Raw genomic sequence first — 12941 nt, 5'->3', positions numbered from 1 at the left:
CCAATCCGAGGGCAGTAGAGAGTGTTCATCAAGCAGTCTGAGAAGCGGTGCAGCCATCTTGCATGGCAGAAGAGAAGTCGGGGAAGTCATGGATCTGCAGCTAAAAAGATAAAAAAATTAGGGCACCACGTAGGGGTTCTGTTCATTCCCCAGTTAATAGGAATTGTTTTCCTTGAACTGGAGTGTCACTTTAAGAGAAAATACACAAACACAAAAGGCAACTTTGATACTTGCTTTTTTAAGCATGTCCAGCTCTTTCCTTATCAGCGTCCCTCTTTCTTTGTCCCTCTTACTCTCAAAGCTGAAAGTGAAAAGTAAAGAGAAATGTAAAATGTTCCTCCATCTTAAATTTTCCTGGGCTACATTTTTATATAAGCTCCCATCTACTGTGATGAAGAGCTGAAAGAAATTAGAAGAATTTACAATGATCCCCGGCAAATGTTCACACTTCGGGACCATAGTTTACGATTTTGGAAGAGGTGATGTAAACTGCATTATTGATGACTGATGAAAGAAGTGAGTGGACCAAACCGAAAAGATTCTATTACGGACAAACTTGAAATGTCCCTCTGTAACAAATCTCCTTGAGAGATGTGCAAAACCCTCCTTTGCAGGTTTGAAAGGTTTTTAAACATTTTATTTACTTGCAAAATTTAGAGGCAATTTAAAATATAAAAAGAAAATGTTAATGGAGTTTTATTCACATTTCATCTTACTTCAAGTAATTTTAGTGAAAAAAAGACCAGCATCAGAAAAGCAAGGGGCACTCCAAAACACGGGAGGCGGCGTTATCCTGGATGCTCCCTTACGGCTGAAGTCCTTGACTTGTTTGAAGCACCCATAAAAAAAAATCATATTAGCCACCAAAGTACATACATTATTGGGAGTGCATATAGTGGCTAGCACATGTTTTTCATGGGGATCAGATCCATATAATTTTATAAACAAGAAATCAGAAAACTATTTTTTCCTTCATGTTTTCTTCCCCCACCTCTAGATTTTTATAATGTTTGACTATGGGACTTCTCGTACTTTTAAACTAAGAATATATTTTCTTATGCCCTAAAAAGCAAGGTCAGATTGGCCCACCAGAGTACCAGAGGATCCTCTGATGGGTCCCTTGCTCTGACACACAAATGGAAGCCTTACAAGACAGAACCCCAAGGCCTAGCAGGATCCACCAGATACCCTATTAAAGGGGTTGTCTCACTTCAGCAAATGGCATTTAACATGTGGAGTGCCAATGTTATAAACTTCTTACTTTATTTCACTTGAGAGGGTTAACTTGCACTGTTTAATACTGTATAATTAAATTTTATACGTACGTTGTTATATCCTTTTCATTTGCACTGTGTTTGCATGGCTCTGTGGAAAGGGTTAATTAATACTGAGAGACTTTTGGGACTTTGAATGAGAAGCTGGTAATTTTCCACAGCTGCCATAGGGTTTAACACCTTCAGGACCTTGGACGAGAATGCTCGTCCTAACTTGCAGGTACTTCAGGCACTAGGACGAGCATTCTCATCCTGCAGTTAAACTGTCACTGTGAGTAAACACACAGTGACAGGACAGTGACAACAGCTGTCACAGACAGCTGATTGCTCACAACACCTACGAAAGAGACAGTGACAGCTGTCGTCGTCTGTCGATCGCTGTGATTGGTCAGTCAATCCAGACTGACCAATCACAGCTAAAGACGCCTATTTCAACTCAGATCTCCTCAGTTTTGTAATTACTATGACAGTGCTGAGGAGATCAAAAGTATGTGTTATAAATCCTCAGATGTACACTCGTAATTGCTGAGGAGATCGCAGCTGCAGCCTGACATTCCCCCTCAACCCCCAATACAGAAGTATTGTAATGCATTGTGAAGGGGATCAGACCCCCAAAAGTTGAAGTCCCAAAAATAGGGATAAAAGGAAAGTAGACATGTTAGGTATCACTGTGTCCATATCGACCGGCTCTATAAAAATATCACATGACCTAACCCCTCAGATGAACACCGTCAAAAAAATAAACTAAAAACGGTGCTAAAAATAATTTTTTGTCACCTTACATCACTAAAAGTGCAACACCAAGCGATCAAAAAGGCGTATGCCCCCCAAAATAATACCAATCTAACAGTCACCTCATCCCGCAAAAAATGAGCCCCTACCTAAGACAATCGCCCAAAAAATAAAAAAAACTATGGCTCTCAGACTATGGAGACACTAAAAGATGATTTTTTTTGTTTAAAAAAACCTGTTATCATGTAAAACTTAAATAAAAAAAAGTATACATATTAGATATCGCTGCATCCGTAAGAACAGGCTGTATAAAAATATCACATGACCTAACCCCTCAGGTGAACACTGTAAAAAAAAAAAAAAAAAAAAAAAAAAAGTGTGTCAAAAAAGCTATTTTTTGTTACCTTACATCACAAAGTGTATTACCAAGCGATCAAAAAGTCATATGCACCCTAAAATGGTACCAATCAGTCATCTCATACCGAAAAAAAGGAGCCCCTACATAATACAGTCGCCCAAAACATAAAAAAAACTATGGCCACCAGAATATGGAGACACTAAAAAATAATTTGGTATTGTCGCGTCCGTAACAACATGCTCTATAAAAATACCACATGATCTAACCTGTCAGATAAACATTGTAAATAACAAAAAATAAAAATGGTGCCAAAAGAGCAATTTTTTGTTACCTTGCCTCACAAAAAGAGTAATATAGAGCAACCAAAAATCCTATGTACCCTAAAATAGTACCAACAAAACTGCCACCTTATCCTGTATTTTCCAAAATGGGGTCATTTTTTTGGAGTTTCTGCTCTAGTGGTTCATCAGGTGGTCTTCAAATGTTACATGGCAACTTAAAGAGAACCTTTCACTACGATAAAAAATCTAAACTAAGCATACAGACATGGAGGGGATCTCCTTCACTTACTATTATCCCTAGTAATAAAACTCTCAGGCTATGAGCTGAGCGCTGCGATTGGCCAGCGCTACAGCCTGGGAGAAGGAGACGCCGGCAGTCTCCTCCCAGTTGAGCCGAAAATCTGAAGCTACCGGAGCCTATACCGGGAGAACGGAGCGGTGCCAAGGCATAATAGCAAGTGCAGGGAGATACCTGGGTGCAGCTCTCCATGTCTGTATGCTTAGTTTAGATTTTTTATTATAGTGAAAGGTCCTCTTTAAAATTATCCCAGTGAAATCTGCCTTCCAAAAACCATATGGCATTTCTTTCCTTCTGCGCCCTGCCGTGTGCCCGTACAGCAGTTTATGACCACATATGGGGTGTTTCTGTAAATTACAGAATCAGGGCAATAAATATTAAGTTTTGTTTGGCTGTTAACCCTTGCTTTGCTATTGGCAAATATGGATTAAAATGGAAAATCTGCCTAAAAAGTGAAATTTCGAAATTTCATCTACATTTTCCTTTAATTCTTGTGGAACACCTAAAGAGATAACAAAGTTTGTAAAATCAGTTTTGAATACCTTGAGGGGTGTAGTTTCTAAAATGGGGCCATTTATGGGCGGTCTCTATTATGTAAGCCTCACAAAGTTACTTCAGACCTGAACTGGTCCTTAAAAAGTGGGTTTTGGAAAGATTTGCTTCGAAACTTCTAAGGCCTCTTTCACACGGTCGTTGCGGGAAAAGGTGCGGGTGCGTTGCGGGAACATGCGCGATTTTTCTACGCGAGTGCAAAACATTGTAATGCGTTTTGCACGCGCATGAGAAAAATCGGCATGTTTGGTACCCAAACCCGAACTTCTTCACAGAAGTTCGGGCTTGGGATCAGTGTTCTGTAGATTGCCATTATTTTCCCTTATAACCATGTTATAAGGGAAAATAATACATTCTGAATACAGAATGCATAGTACAATAGCGCTGGAGGGGTTAAAAAAAAATAAAAAAAATTTAACTCACCTTAATCCACTTGATCACGCAGCCCGGCTTCTCTTCTGTCTTCTTCTTTGCTGTGTGCAGGAAAAGGACCTGTGGTGACGTCACTCCGGTCATCACATGGTCCGTCACATGATCTTTTACCATGGTGATGGATCATGTGATGACCGGAGTGACGTCACCACAGGTCCTTTTCCTGCACACAGCAAAGAAGAAGACAGAAGAGATGCCGGGCTGCGCGACTAAGTGGATTAAGGTGAGTTAAATTATTTATTTATTTATTTTAACCCCTCCAGCCCTATTGTACTATGCATTCTGTATTCAGAATGCTATTCTTTTCCCTTATAACCATGTTATAGCATGCTACGGTTTTATCTCCGGCGAAAGAAACTGAAGACTTGCCTGAATGCCATTTTTCCCCATAGGAACGTATTAGTGCCGATCTGGCATTCAAAATACCGGAATGCCGGATCCGTCCTTCCGGCCTGCGCATGCGCAGACCGGTAAAAATGTGAAAAAAAATAGAAGACGGATCTGTCTGTCCGCATGACAAGCGGAGAGACGGATCCGTTCTTGCAATGCATCTGTGAAATGGATCCGGATCCGGATCCGTCTCACAAATGCTTTCAGTCACATCAAAATCGGCGGATCCGGCGGGCAGTTCCGACGACGGAACTGGTTGCCGGATCACACTGCCGCAAGTGTGAAAGTAGCCTAATCCGCTCAGGATGCATCAGGATGTCTTCAGTTCAGTCTTTTTTACTGATCAGGCTTTTCAGCAAACCGTAGCATGTTGTTTTTTTACCTCCGGCCAAAAATTCGAAACACTTTGACTGAACGCCGGATCCGGCATTTTTCCCATTGACTTGCATTAATGCCGGATCCGGCGCCGTGTGTCCCGTCAAACCGGATCCGGCTTTTGCATGTTAAACTCGAAGAATGTGCAAAAAAAGTTAAAGTCCATAAATGGCGGATCCGTTTTTTCCAATGCATTTTTTCATTGTGATCAGAATCCTGATCAGGATTCAAATGTAATCCGTTTTCACACGTTTTTTCCGGATCCAGCGGGCAGTTCCGGCGACGGAATTGCCCACCGGATTCAAACAACGCTAGTGTGAAAGTACCCTAAGTCTATGACACACAGAAGTTGTAACAATGTAATTGTTTGTGCTGAGTTTCTCCACTACACCCCTCCCACTAGAAGCTTCCAGTCTAGTCTAGAAATGGTATATAAGGAAGTCAGTCAAAGCCCCTAGTGTTCTGCAGTTATGGACCAGTGCTCAGAAGAGAGGACTCTGCCAGACTATTAAGTGACCAGAAGAAGACACTGAGATCACCAGCCTTTGACCAGGGTACCAGGGTTGCTTTGCACCAGAATTTCTCCAGTAAAGAAGCACTCTGATTTACTGCAGACCCTGACTCTCTGGACTTATTTCCCATTAGGGTGCATCACGCCTTACCATCCCTTCCGGAGAGCAACAACACGTGGCGACAGTGTCCCGGGGACCCAGTGTAGCGTTAGGGCCATCCCAAACCCGGCCACTGCACATGTAGACAAATACAAAGCACTTACTAATTTATTGAGATTGACCATATTGCTTCCTTTGCTGACTAGATTCATTTTTCCATCACATTATACACTGCTCTTTTTTTCGGGGTCATGACCACCCTGCAATCCAGCAGCGGTGGCAGTGGATGCATACTATAGGAAAAGGAGAAAACCTATCTGGTGGCCAGGATAGTGGGTGTATGCATAGGTTGGCACTTTTTCCTATAGTGTGCAAGCACGGCCACCGCTACTGGATTACAGGGTGGTCATAACCCCTGGAAATGGGCAGTGTATAATGTGATGGAAAAATGACTCAAGCCAGCAAAGGAGGCAATATGGACAATCACAATACATTAGTAAGTGCTATGTATTAACTGTCTACATGATAAATGCCATTTGCTGAAGTGAGACAACCCCTTTAAGGGAGTATTCACATGGCCATATTTTCAGTCTGTGTCTGATCTGCATTTTTTTTTTTTTGCAGATTGCACGTGGACCCATTCATTTCTATGGGTCTGCAAAAAATGTGGACAGCACATGGATGTCACCCACGTCCTACCTGCATCAATGCGGCTGTACCATAAATTATAGAACATGTCCTAATATTTTGCGTAGTGGAACAGGCAGTTCTACAACAGAGTCCGCAAAAAGTGCAGGATGCACACTGCCAGTATAGTGTCTTGTGGATCTACAGTTTGTGGACCGCAAAATGGATACAGTCGCATGAATGCTCTCTTAACCTTACAGATGATACTGTAAGTGCTGAATATGCACTGATAAAAATTCCTTAAAAGTGAAGGTGCATATGTCCTGTACACACAGGTGGTCCCAAGAAACTTCTGCCCAACATTGCTAAAAAGTGTAGTTAAAGGTTAGGTACACCTTTGGGGACATTTTTTTTATTATTATTGGATTGTACTAATTTTGAGCTAAAAATACTTTTTAAAATTGGTCTTCATTAAAAATATGGCATACTTTTTTCTGTACAGAGCTGACATGCTGTAGTAGCAGCCTGTGGATTTTCGTCATTTGGGGAGCTGACGGGCTCCTTTATCTCTGCTCTCTGACATTATAAGCACTCATTATACAGGGTGGGCCATTTATATGGATACACCTTAATAAAATGGGAATGGTTGGTGATATTAACTTCCTGTTTGTGGCACATTAGTATATGTGAGGGGGGAAACTTTTCAAGATGGGTGGTGACCATGGCGGCCATTTTGAAGTCAGCCATTTTGAATCCAATTTTGTTTTTTCAATAGGTTGGAGGTCCCAGGAGAGACCTCTGCGTCGTCAAGCAAAAACAAATGGAAATCAGGTACAGACACACAAGAGTTTATTGCACAAACAGAATCCAAGTAGGGAAACAGAGGGAAATTGAGAGCTCTATGTACCGTCCGCACAGTGGGAGAAAACCCCCCACTGCGCCACTGTCTAGTAATACTCCAGAGGGGCGTGACTAAGCAACTCCTGGTATTCACTAGGGCCCCAGATGGTAGGGTTAGGCTTTGCCGCAGGGAGTTGCCAGGGTCCACTCTGGAGCGTGAACTAGACAGTGACAACAGGAGCAAACGGACAACAGGTACCAGAAGGTACCGACGGTACATAGGCAAACATAACAAACAGGCAAATACAAGCAGGCAACTAAAAACACAAGCAGGAGTTCACGCAAGGGAACAGGAGTGGCAATGAGCAGAGAAGGACTAGCTCCACCAATGGTATACTGCGTGGCCTTCCCCATAGCACTCTGCAGCAAGGGCTTGCTGAACAGAGACATATGAATAGAGATGTCCCGAATAGTTTGCCGGCGAATAGTTCCCGGCGAACATAGCTTGTTCGCGTTCGCCGCGGCGGGCGAACATATGTGATGTTCGGTCCGCCCCCTATAAATCATCATTGAGTAAACTTTGACCCTGTACCTCACAGTCAGCAGACACATTCCAGCCAATCAGCAGAAGACCCTCCCTCCCAGACCCTCCCACCTCCTGGACAGCATCCATTTTAGATTCATTCGGAAGCTGCATTCTTAGTGAGAGGAGGGACAGTGTAGCTGCTGCTGATTTAATAGGGAAATCGATAGCTAGGCAAGTGTATTCAGTGTCCACTGCAGTCCTGAAAGACTCATCTGATCTCTGCTGTAAGGACAGTACCCCAAATAGCCCTTTTTAGGGCTAGAACATCAGTCTGCTTTTTTTTTTTTTTTTCCTGTGTAATCTAATTGCAGTTGCCTGCCAGGGTGTGTGCAGGCTCACAGTGTATACTGTGCCCACTTGCCCAGTGCCACCACTCATATCTGGTGTCACAATAGCTTGCATTTAAGGGCTAGAACATCAGTTTGCTTTTTCATTTTTTTTTTCCTGTGTAATCTAATTGCAGTTGCCTGCCTGCCAGCGTGTGTGTCAGGCTCACAGCGTATACTGTGCCCACTTGCCCAGTGCCATCACAGCTTGCATTTAAGGGCTAGAACATCAGTTTGCTTTTTCTTTTTTTTTTTCCTGTGTAATCTAATTGCAGTTGCCTGCCTGCCAGCGTGTGTGTCAGGCTCACAGCGTATACTGTGCCCACTTGCCCAGTGCCACCACTCATATCTGGTGTCACAATAGCGTGCATTTAAAAAAAAAAAAAAAAATTTTGACTGTGAAATAATATCAGTCATTTTCCTTCACAAGTGTGCGTTTCAGGGCCTGCAAGGGCACAGTGTCACACCAGTGCAACTCATATCTGGTGTAACAGTAGTGCACATAAAAAAAAAAAATACAATTTTGACTGTAATAGATTGAATAGCAGTTAGTTGTCTGCAAGCGTGTGTGTCAGGCCTACAGCGTCTACTCTGCCAACTTCTGCCAGTGCACAGTGCCACTCATATCTGGTGTCACAGTAGCTTGCACGCATAGTGCAACTTAAAGAGGACCTTTCACTAGAATAAAACATCTAAACTAACTATACAGACATGTAGAGCGGCGCCCAGGGATCTCCCTGCACTTACTGTTATACCTGGCAGCCGCTCCGTTCTCCCGTTATAGCCTCCGGTATTTTCATAGTTAGGCTCCACCCAGGGGAACCTGCCGGCATCTCATTCTCCCATGCTGTAGCGCTGGCCAATCGCAGCGCTCAGCTCATAGCCTAGAGCTCTATGTACCGTCCGCACAGTGGGAGAAGAACCCCCACTGCGCCACTGTCTAGTAATACTCCAGAGGGGCATGACTAAGCAACGCCTGGTATTCACTAGGGCCCCAGATGGTAGGGTTAGGCTTTGCCGCAGGGAGTTGCTAGGGTCCACTCTGGAGCGTGAACTAGACAGTGACAACAGGAGCAAACGGACAACAGGTACCAGAAGGTACCGACGGTACATAGGCAAACATAACAAACAGGCAAATACAAGCAGGCAACTAAAAACACAAGCAGGAGTTCACGCAAGGGAACAGGAGTGGCAATGAGCAGAGAAGGACTAGCTCCACCAGTGGTATACTGCGTGGCCTTTCCCATTGCACTCTGCAGCAATGGCTTGCTGAACAAAGACATATGAATACACACAAGGTGACTCAAACATAACTGGCAGAACAGATAACAAAACACAGGAAAGAGGACGGGAATGAACAAGTAGGAAACCCACAGAGCACAGACAGACACGGATCCCATGGGTCAGCAGCATGGGAGAGTGAGTACAAACAAGGAGCAGGACAAGACAACACACACCAGGAGAGCTGACCCAGAACTGAGGAAACCTCAGCCATAGGCCTCATGCACACGACCGTTGTTGGGTTCCGTGTCCGTTGTTCCGTTTTCCGTGATTTTCTGCGGACCCATTGATTTTCAATGGGTCTGTTGAAAACTCTGAAAATGCACCGTTTGTCATCCGCGTCCGTGATCCGTGTTTCCAGTCAGTCAAAAAAATATGACCTGTCCTATCTTTTTCACAGGCAACGGTTCGCAGACCTATTCAAGTCAATGGGTCCATGAAAAAACACGGAGGCACATAAGATTGTCATCCGCGTCCGTGATCCGTGTACGTTTTTTTCCTATCATTTTCAAGGCAAACTTGACTTAGATTTTTTTTTCACTTTTCATGTTTGGTGATCCTCCAAAAATCAAGGAAGACACATGGACAAAAAAACGGAAACGGATCACGGAACAATGGAACCCCGTTTTGCGGACCGTGAAAAAATACTGTTGTGTGCATGAGGCCTTATATACAGGTTCCATGGGTGCAGCAGAGAGGCCACACCCATGGAGCAGACAGAGAGGATTAACTCCAGATAGGAACACAGGGGAGTTAACCCATAACGAACCACAAGCAACACACAGGAACGGAGCTGCAGCAAGAGCATAGACAGAAGGTCACAGCCAGAGGTAACGACTGTGACAGAAATACAGACAAGGAATGCACAGCCTCAGTGAAGTGAATGGTTCCACATACGGGCGGACAAAAAAATACATTTGTGTGCATGAGCCCTTTTAGAGGACTTGTCACTACTCCTGAAATGTCTGCTTTTGTAAATAATTGTATTGCTTATAATACTACAAGTCTGGAGCATCTTTACTTAGAACTCTGTATTGTATTATTCCTCTATTATTCCTGTAAGAAATTCAATAAGAAATTGACAACTGGTTGTTAGACGTTCAGGGTGTGTCTCTCCACACAGTAACACTGTCCAATTAATGGTGGCACAACCCCTTTGAGTACTCTCTTAGTACTGTAGTACTATATATATATATGTATTGTATTAGTTTTTCCATCTCTGCATTCCATCAACCATAACTTTTATATTTTGACATCTATGTAGCTATATGAGGTCTTGAAATATATTTATGTATTTTTTTGTGTGTGTCATTGTTTGTCATTATTTTTTGTAAGTCTTGCTTTCAAACATTTTTTAACTATGAATGTAATGTCATACATCAGTATTTTGTGATCCTTAAAAGGTTTTCAGAGATTTTTATACTGATGAACCCGCCAATCAACTGTTTGAGAAGGCAATGTATAGTGCTGTGCTTGGTATCTCGCTTGGCCCTATTCATGGCACTGAGCTGCTCCTAGGCCAGGGGTAGGCAACCTCCGGCACTCCAGCTGTTGTGAAACTACAACTCCCAGCATGCATTATTGCTCTGCTCTTTTCAGAACTCACATAGAAATAAATGGAGCATGCTGGGTATTGTAGTTTCACAACAGCTAGGGGGCCGAAGGTTGCTGACCCCTGTCCTAGGCAATGTGACACATGAACGTGTCGTCACAGGCCTAGAATAATCTGGAGAAGGCTGCGGCGCTCACCAGAGGTCCCATCTAGTGGGGAATTTGAAGTGGTGCAGTCACTAATGATCCAATAATTTTTTCTTTTCTCACTAAGTGTGGCAGGATGAATTTTATGTGGCACAAACAGTGAAACATATAAAACACTGAAAAAAATGTGGTTTTGCAGTATAGTTTTTGATTGTCTGACATACGACTACTACATGTGAATGTAATCGAAGGCGAATTATATACGTAATGGGTAGTTGTACATAGAGAAACGAATCACAGGGGCCAACTACCTAAAATATAACTAAGTTATATTTTAGGTAGTTGGCCCCTGTGATTCGTTTCTACATGTGAATGTACACTGATTCCTAACTATGTTGCTATATGATGTAACTATACTCCTCAATATTAAAATTGCAGGAAGGACAAGTTGTAAGGTTATGCAATTCGAGGAAGCAGCAGGCGTCACTAACATCTGAAGATGATGACATTTTCAAGCACCTAGCTCCAATCTGTGGCATGTGGAAGCGACATACAAGCCAGAATGAAAAGCAACGTTTTTGTAGCCACATGAAACCTCAAAAATTGTATAAAGTAGTGTGGGATGATTGTGCAATGCCTCCTGTTCATCATCATGCCCGTTATCTCCACTTGTCTCATAATATGGAAAGAAATCCTTGAGAACCACTCTGGAAGATTGCTATGCACCTAGCCCGAGATGTCAGCAGTGTTCAAAGTTGTATGTACCAGTGGTTGAGAGAACAACGACAAACTGAAATGGCAGCAAGAAGTGCACGCATGCAATCCTCTACCTAACAGCTTGCCGTTACTTTAATTTGGTCCAGTCTATTTCTCCAAATTGTCTTCAGGAGCCGTGTCTCTAGATCAACACCAGATCGCATGTTACTCATGAGCAGCCTGTGTGGCCTAGACGTGCTACCATGGTCTGCAGCATCTTCAGACTTGTGTCCCATCAAGCTTCTCTGGAACACCATTGGTCGGCAACTGCAAAGGGAGCTGCCAGCAGCAGATGTTAACCCTTTCATGACCAAGGGTCACTGATGCCCCAGTGTCCAGGTCAAAATTTTCTAAATCTGACATGCGGCACTTTATGTGGTAATAGCTTTGGAACACTTTCATTTATCCAAGCCATTATGAGACTGTTTTCTCGTGACACATTATACTTCATGATAGTCATAAATTTGAGTCAATATATTTCACCTTTATTTATGAACAAAATCCCAAATTTACCAAAAATTTTGAAAAATTCTTACATTTTCTAAATTTCTATTTCTCTGCTTTTTAATACCTCATAAAATATTTATTACTTAAAGGGATTCTGTCATCAGATTTTACCCCTATAACCTAAAGATATCCTCATGTCTGGACTAATAAGAAGAATCCTAAGCTGGCCTTATTAAACCTCACTGTGGCTCTATTTGTCCAAAAAACAGGTTTTTATAACCTGCCAATCACTTACTTAAGGTGCCCAAGGGGAGATCCGTTAATACAGGGTGCCCGGCCGCACCCCTCGCCATCCGGTGCCTAGCGCCGCCTTCCGTCTTCATCGCCGCCTTCCCTGTCTTCAGCGCCGCCTTCTACAGCTCAGCGCCGCCTCTGCAATCCTCCCGTCCCTCTGCCAGATCCCGTGCCTGCGCACTAAGCTCAGCCAATCTGCAGGTCATATTAGGGTTGAGCGAAGTGCGCATCAGGCCGGCGCATGCGCACTTCGCTCAATGAAGCCGCTGCCAGGAGTCCGCACGGACGCATCAGGCCGAGCCTAGTGCGCAGGCGCGGGATCTGCCAGAGGGACGGGAGGATTGCAGAGGCAGCGCTGAGCTGTAGAAGGCGGCGCTGAAGACAGGGAAGGCGGCGATGAAGACGGAAGGCGGCGCTGGGCACCGGACGGCGAGGGGTGCGGACGGGCACCCTGTATTAACGGACCTCCCCTTGGGCACCTTAAGTAAGTGATTGGCAGGTTATAAAAACCTGTTTTTTGGACAAATAGAGACACAGTGAGGTTTTATAAGGCTAGCTTAGGATTCTTCTTATTAGTCCGGACATGAGGATATCTTTAGGTTATAGGGGTAAAATCTGATGACAGAATCCCTTTAACATTCCTCATATGTCTACTGATTTTGTAAATGTCATTTTATTTTTTTAGGACATTAGAAGGCTCAGAAGTTTAGAAACAATTCTTAAAATCTTTAAGAAAATTTCCAAAACCCACTTTTTAAGGACCAGTTCAGGTCTGAAGTCACT

At 43.3% G+C, this 12941-nt stretch overlaps 1 protein-coding gene across 2 annotated transcripts in view; it reads right to left on the bottom strand.

The window, feature by feature from the left end:
- Positions 1-12941, bottom strand: part of IL15 (interleukin 15) — a 128456-nt gene that overhangs the window by 63487 nt on the left and 52028 nt on the right. For both annotated transcript variants that reach the window (XM_040418487.1, XM_040418488.1), the window contains exon 3: positions 235-301. In XM_040418487.1, the coding sequence (XP_040274421.1) occupies positions 235-301 (67 nt within the window). The remainder of the gene's footprint in view (positions 1-234; positions 302-12941) is intronic.

The sequence above is a fragment of the Bufo bufo genome, chromosome 2, assembly GCF_905171765.1.
Source record: "Bufo bufo chromosome 2, aBufBuf1.1, whole genome shotgun sequence".
Lineage (NCBI taxonomy): Eukaryota > Metazoa > Chordata > Amphibia > Anura > Bufonidae > Bufo > Bufo bufo.
The sequence above is the reverse complement of the archived record's forward strand: the minus strand, read 5'-3'. Positions and strand labels throughout refer to the sequence as shown.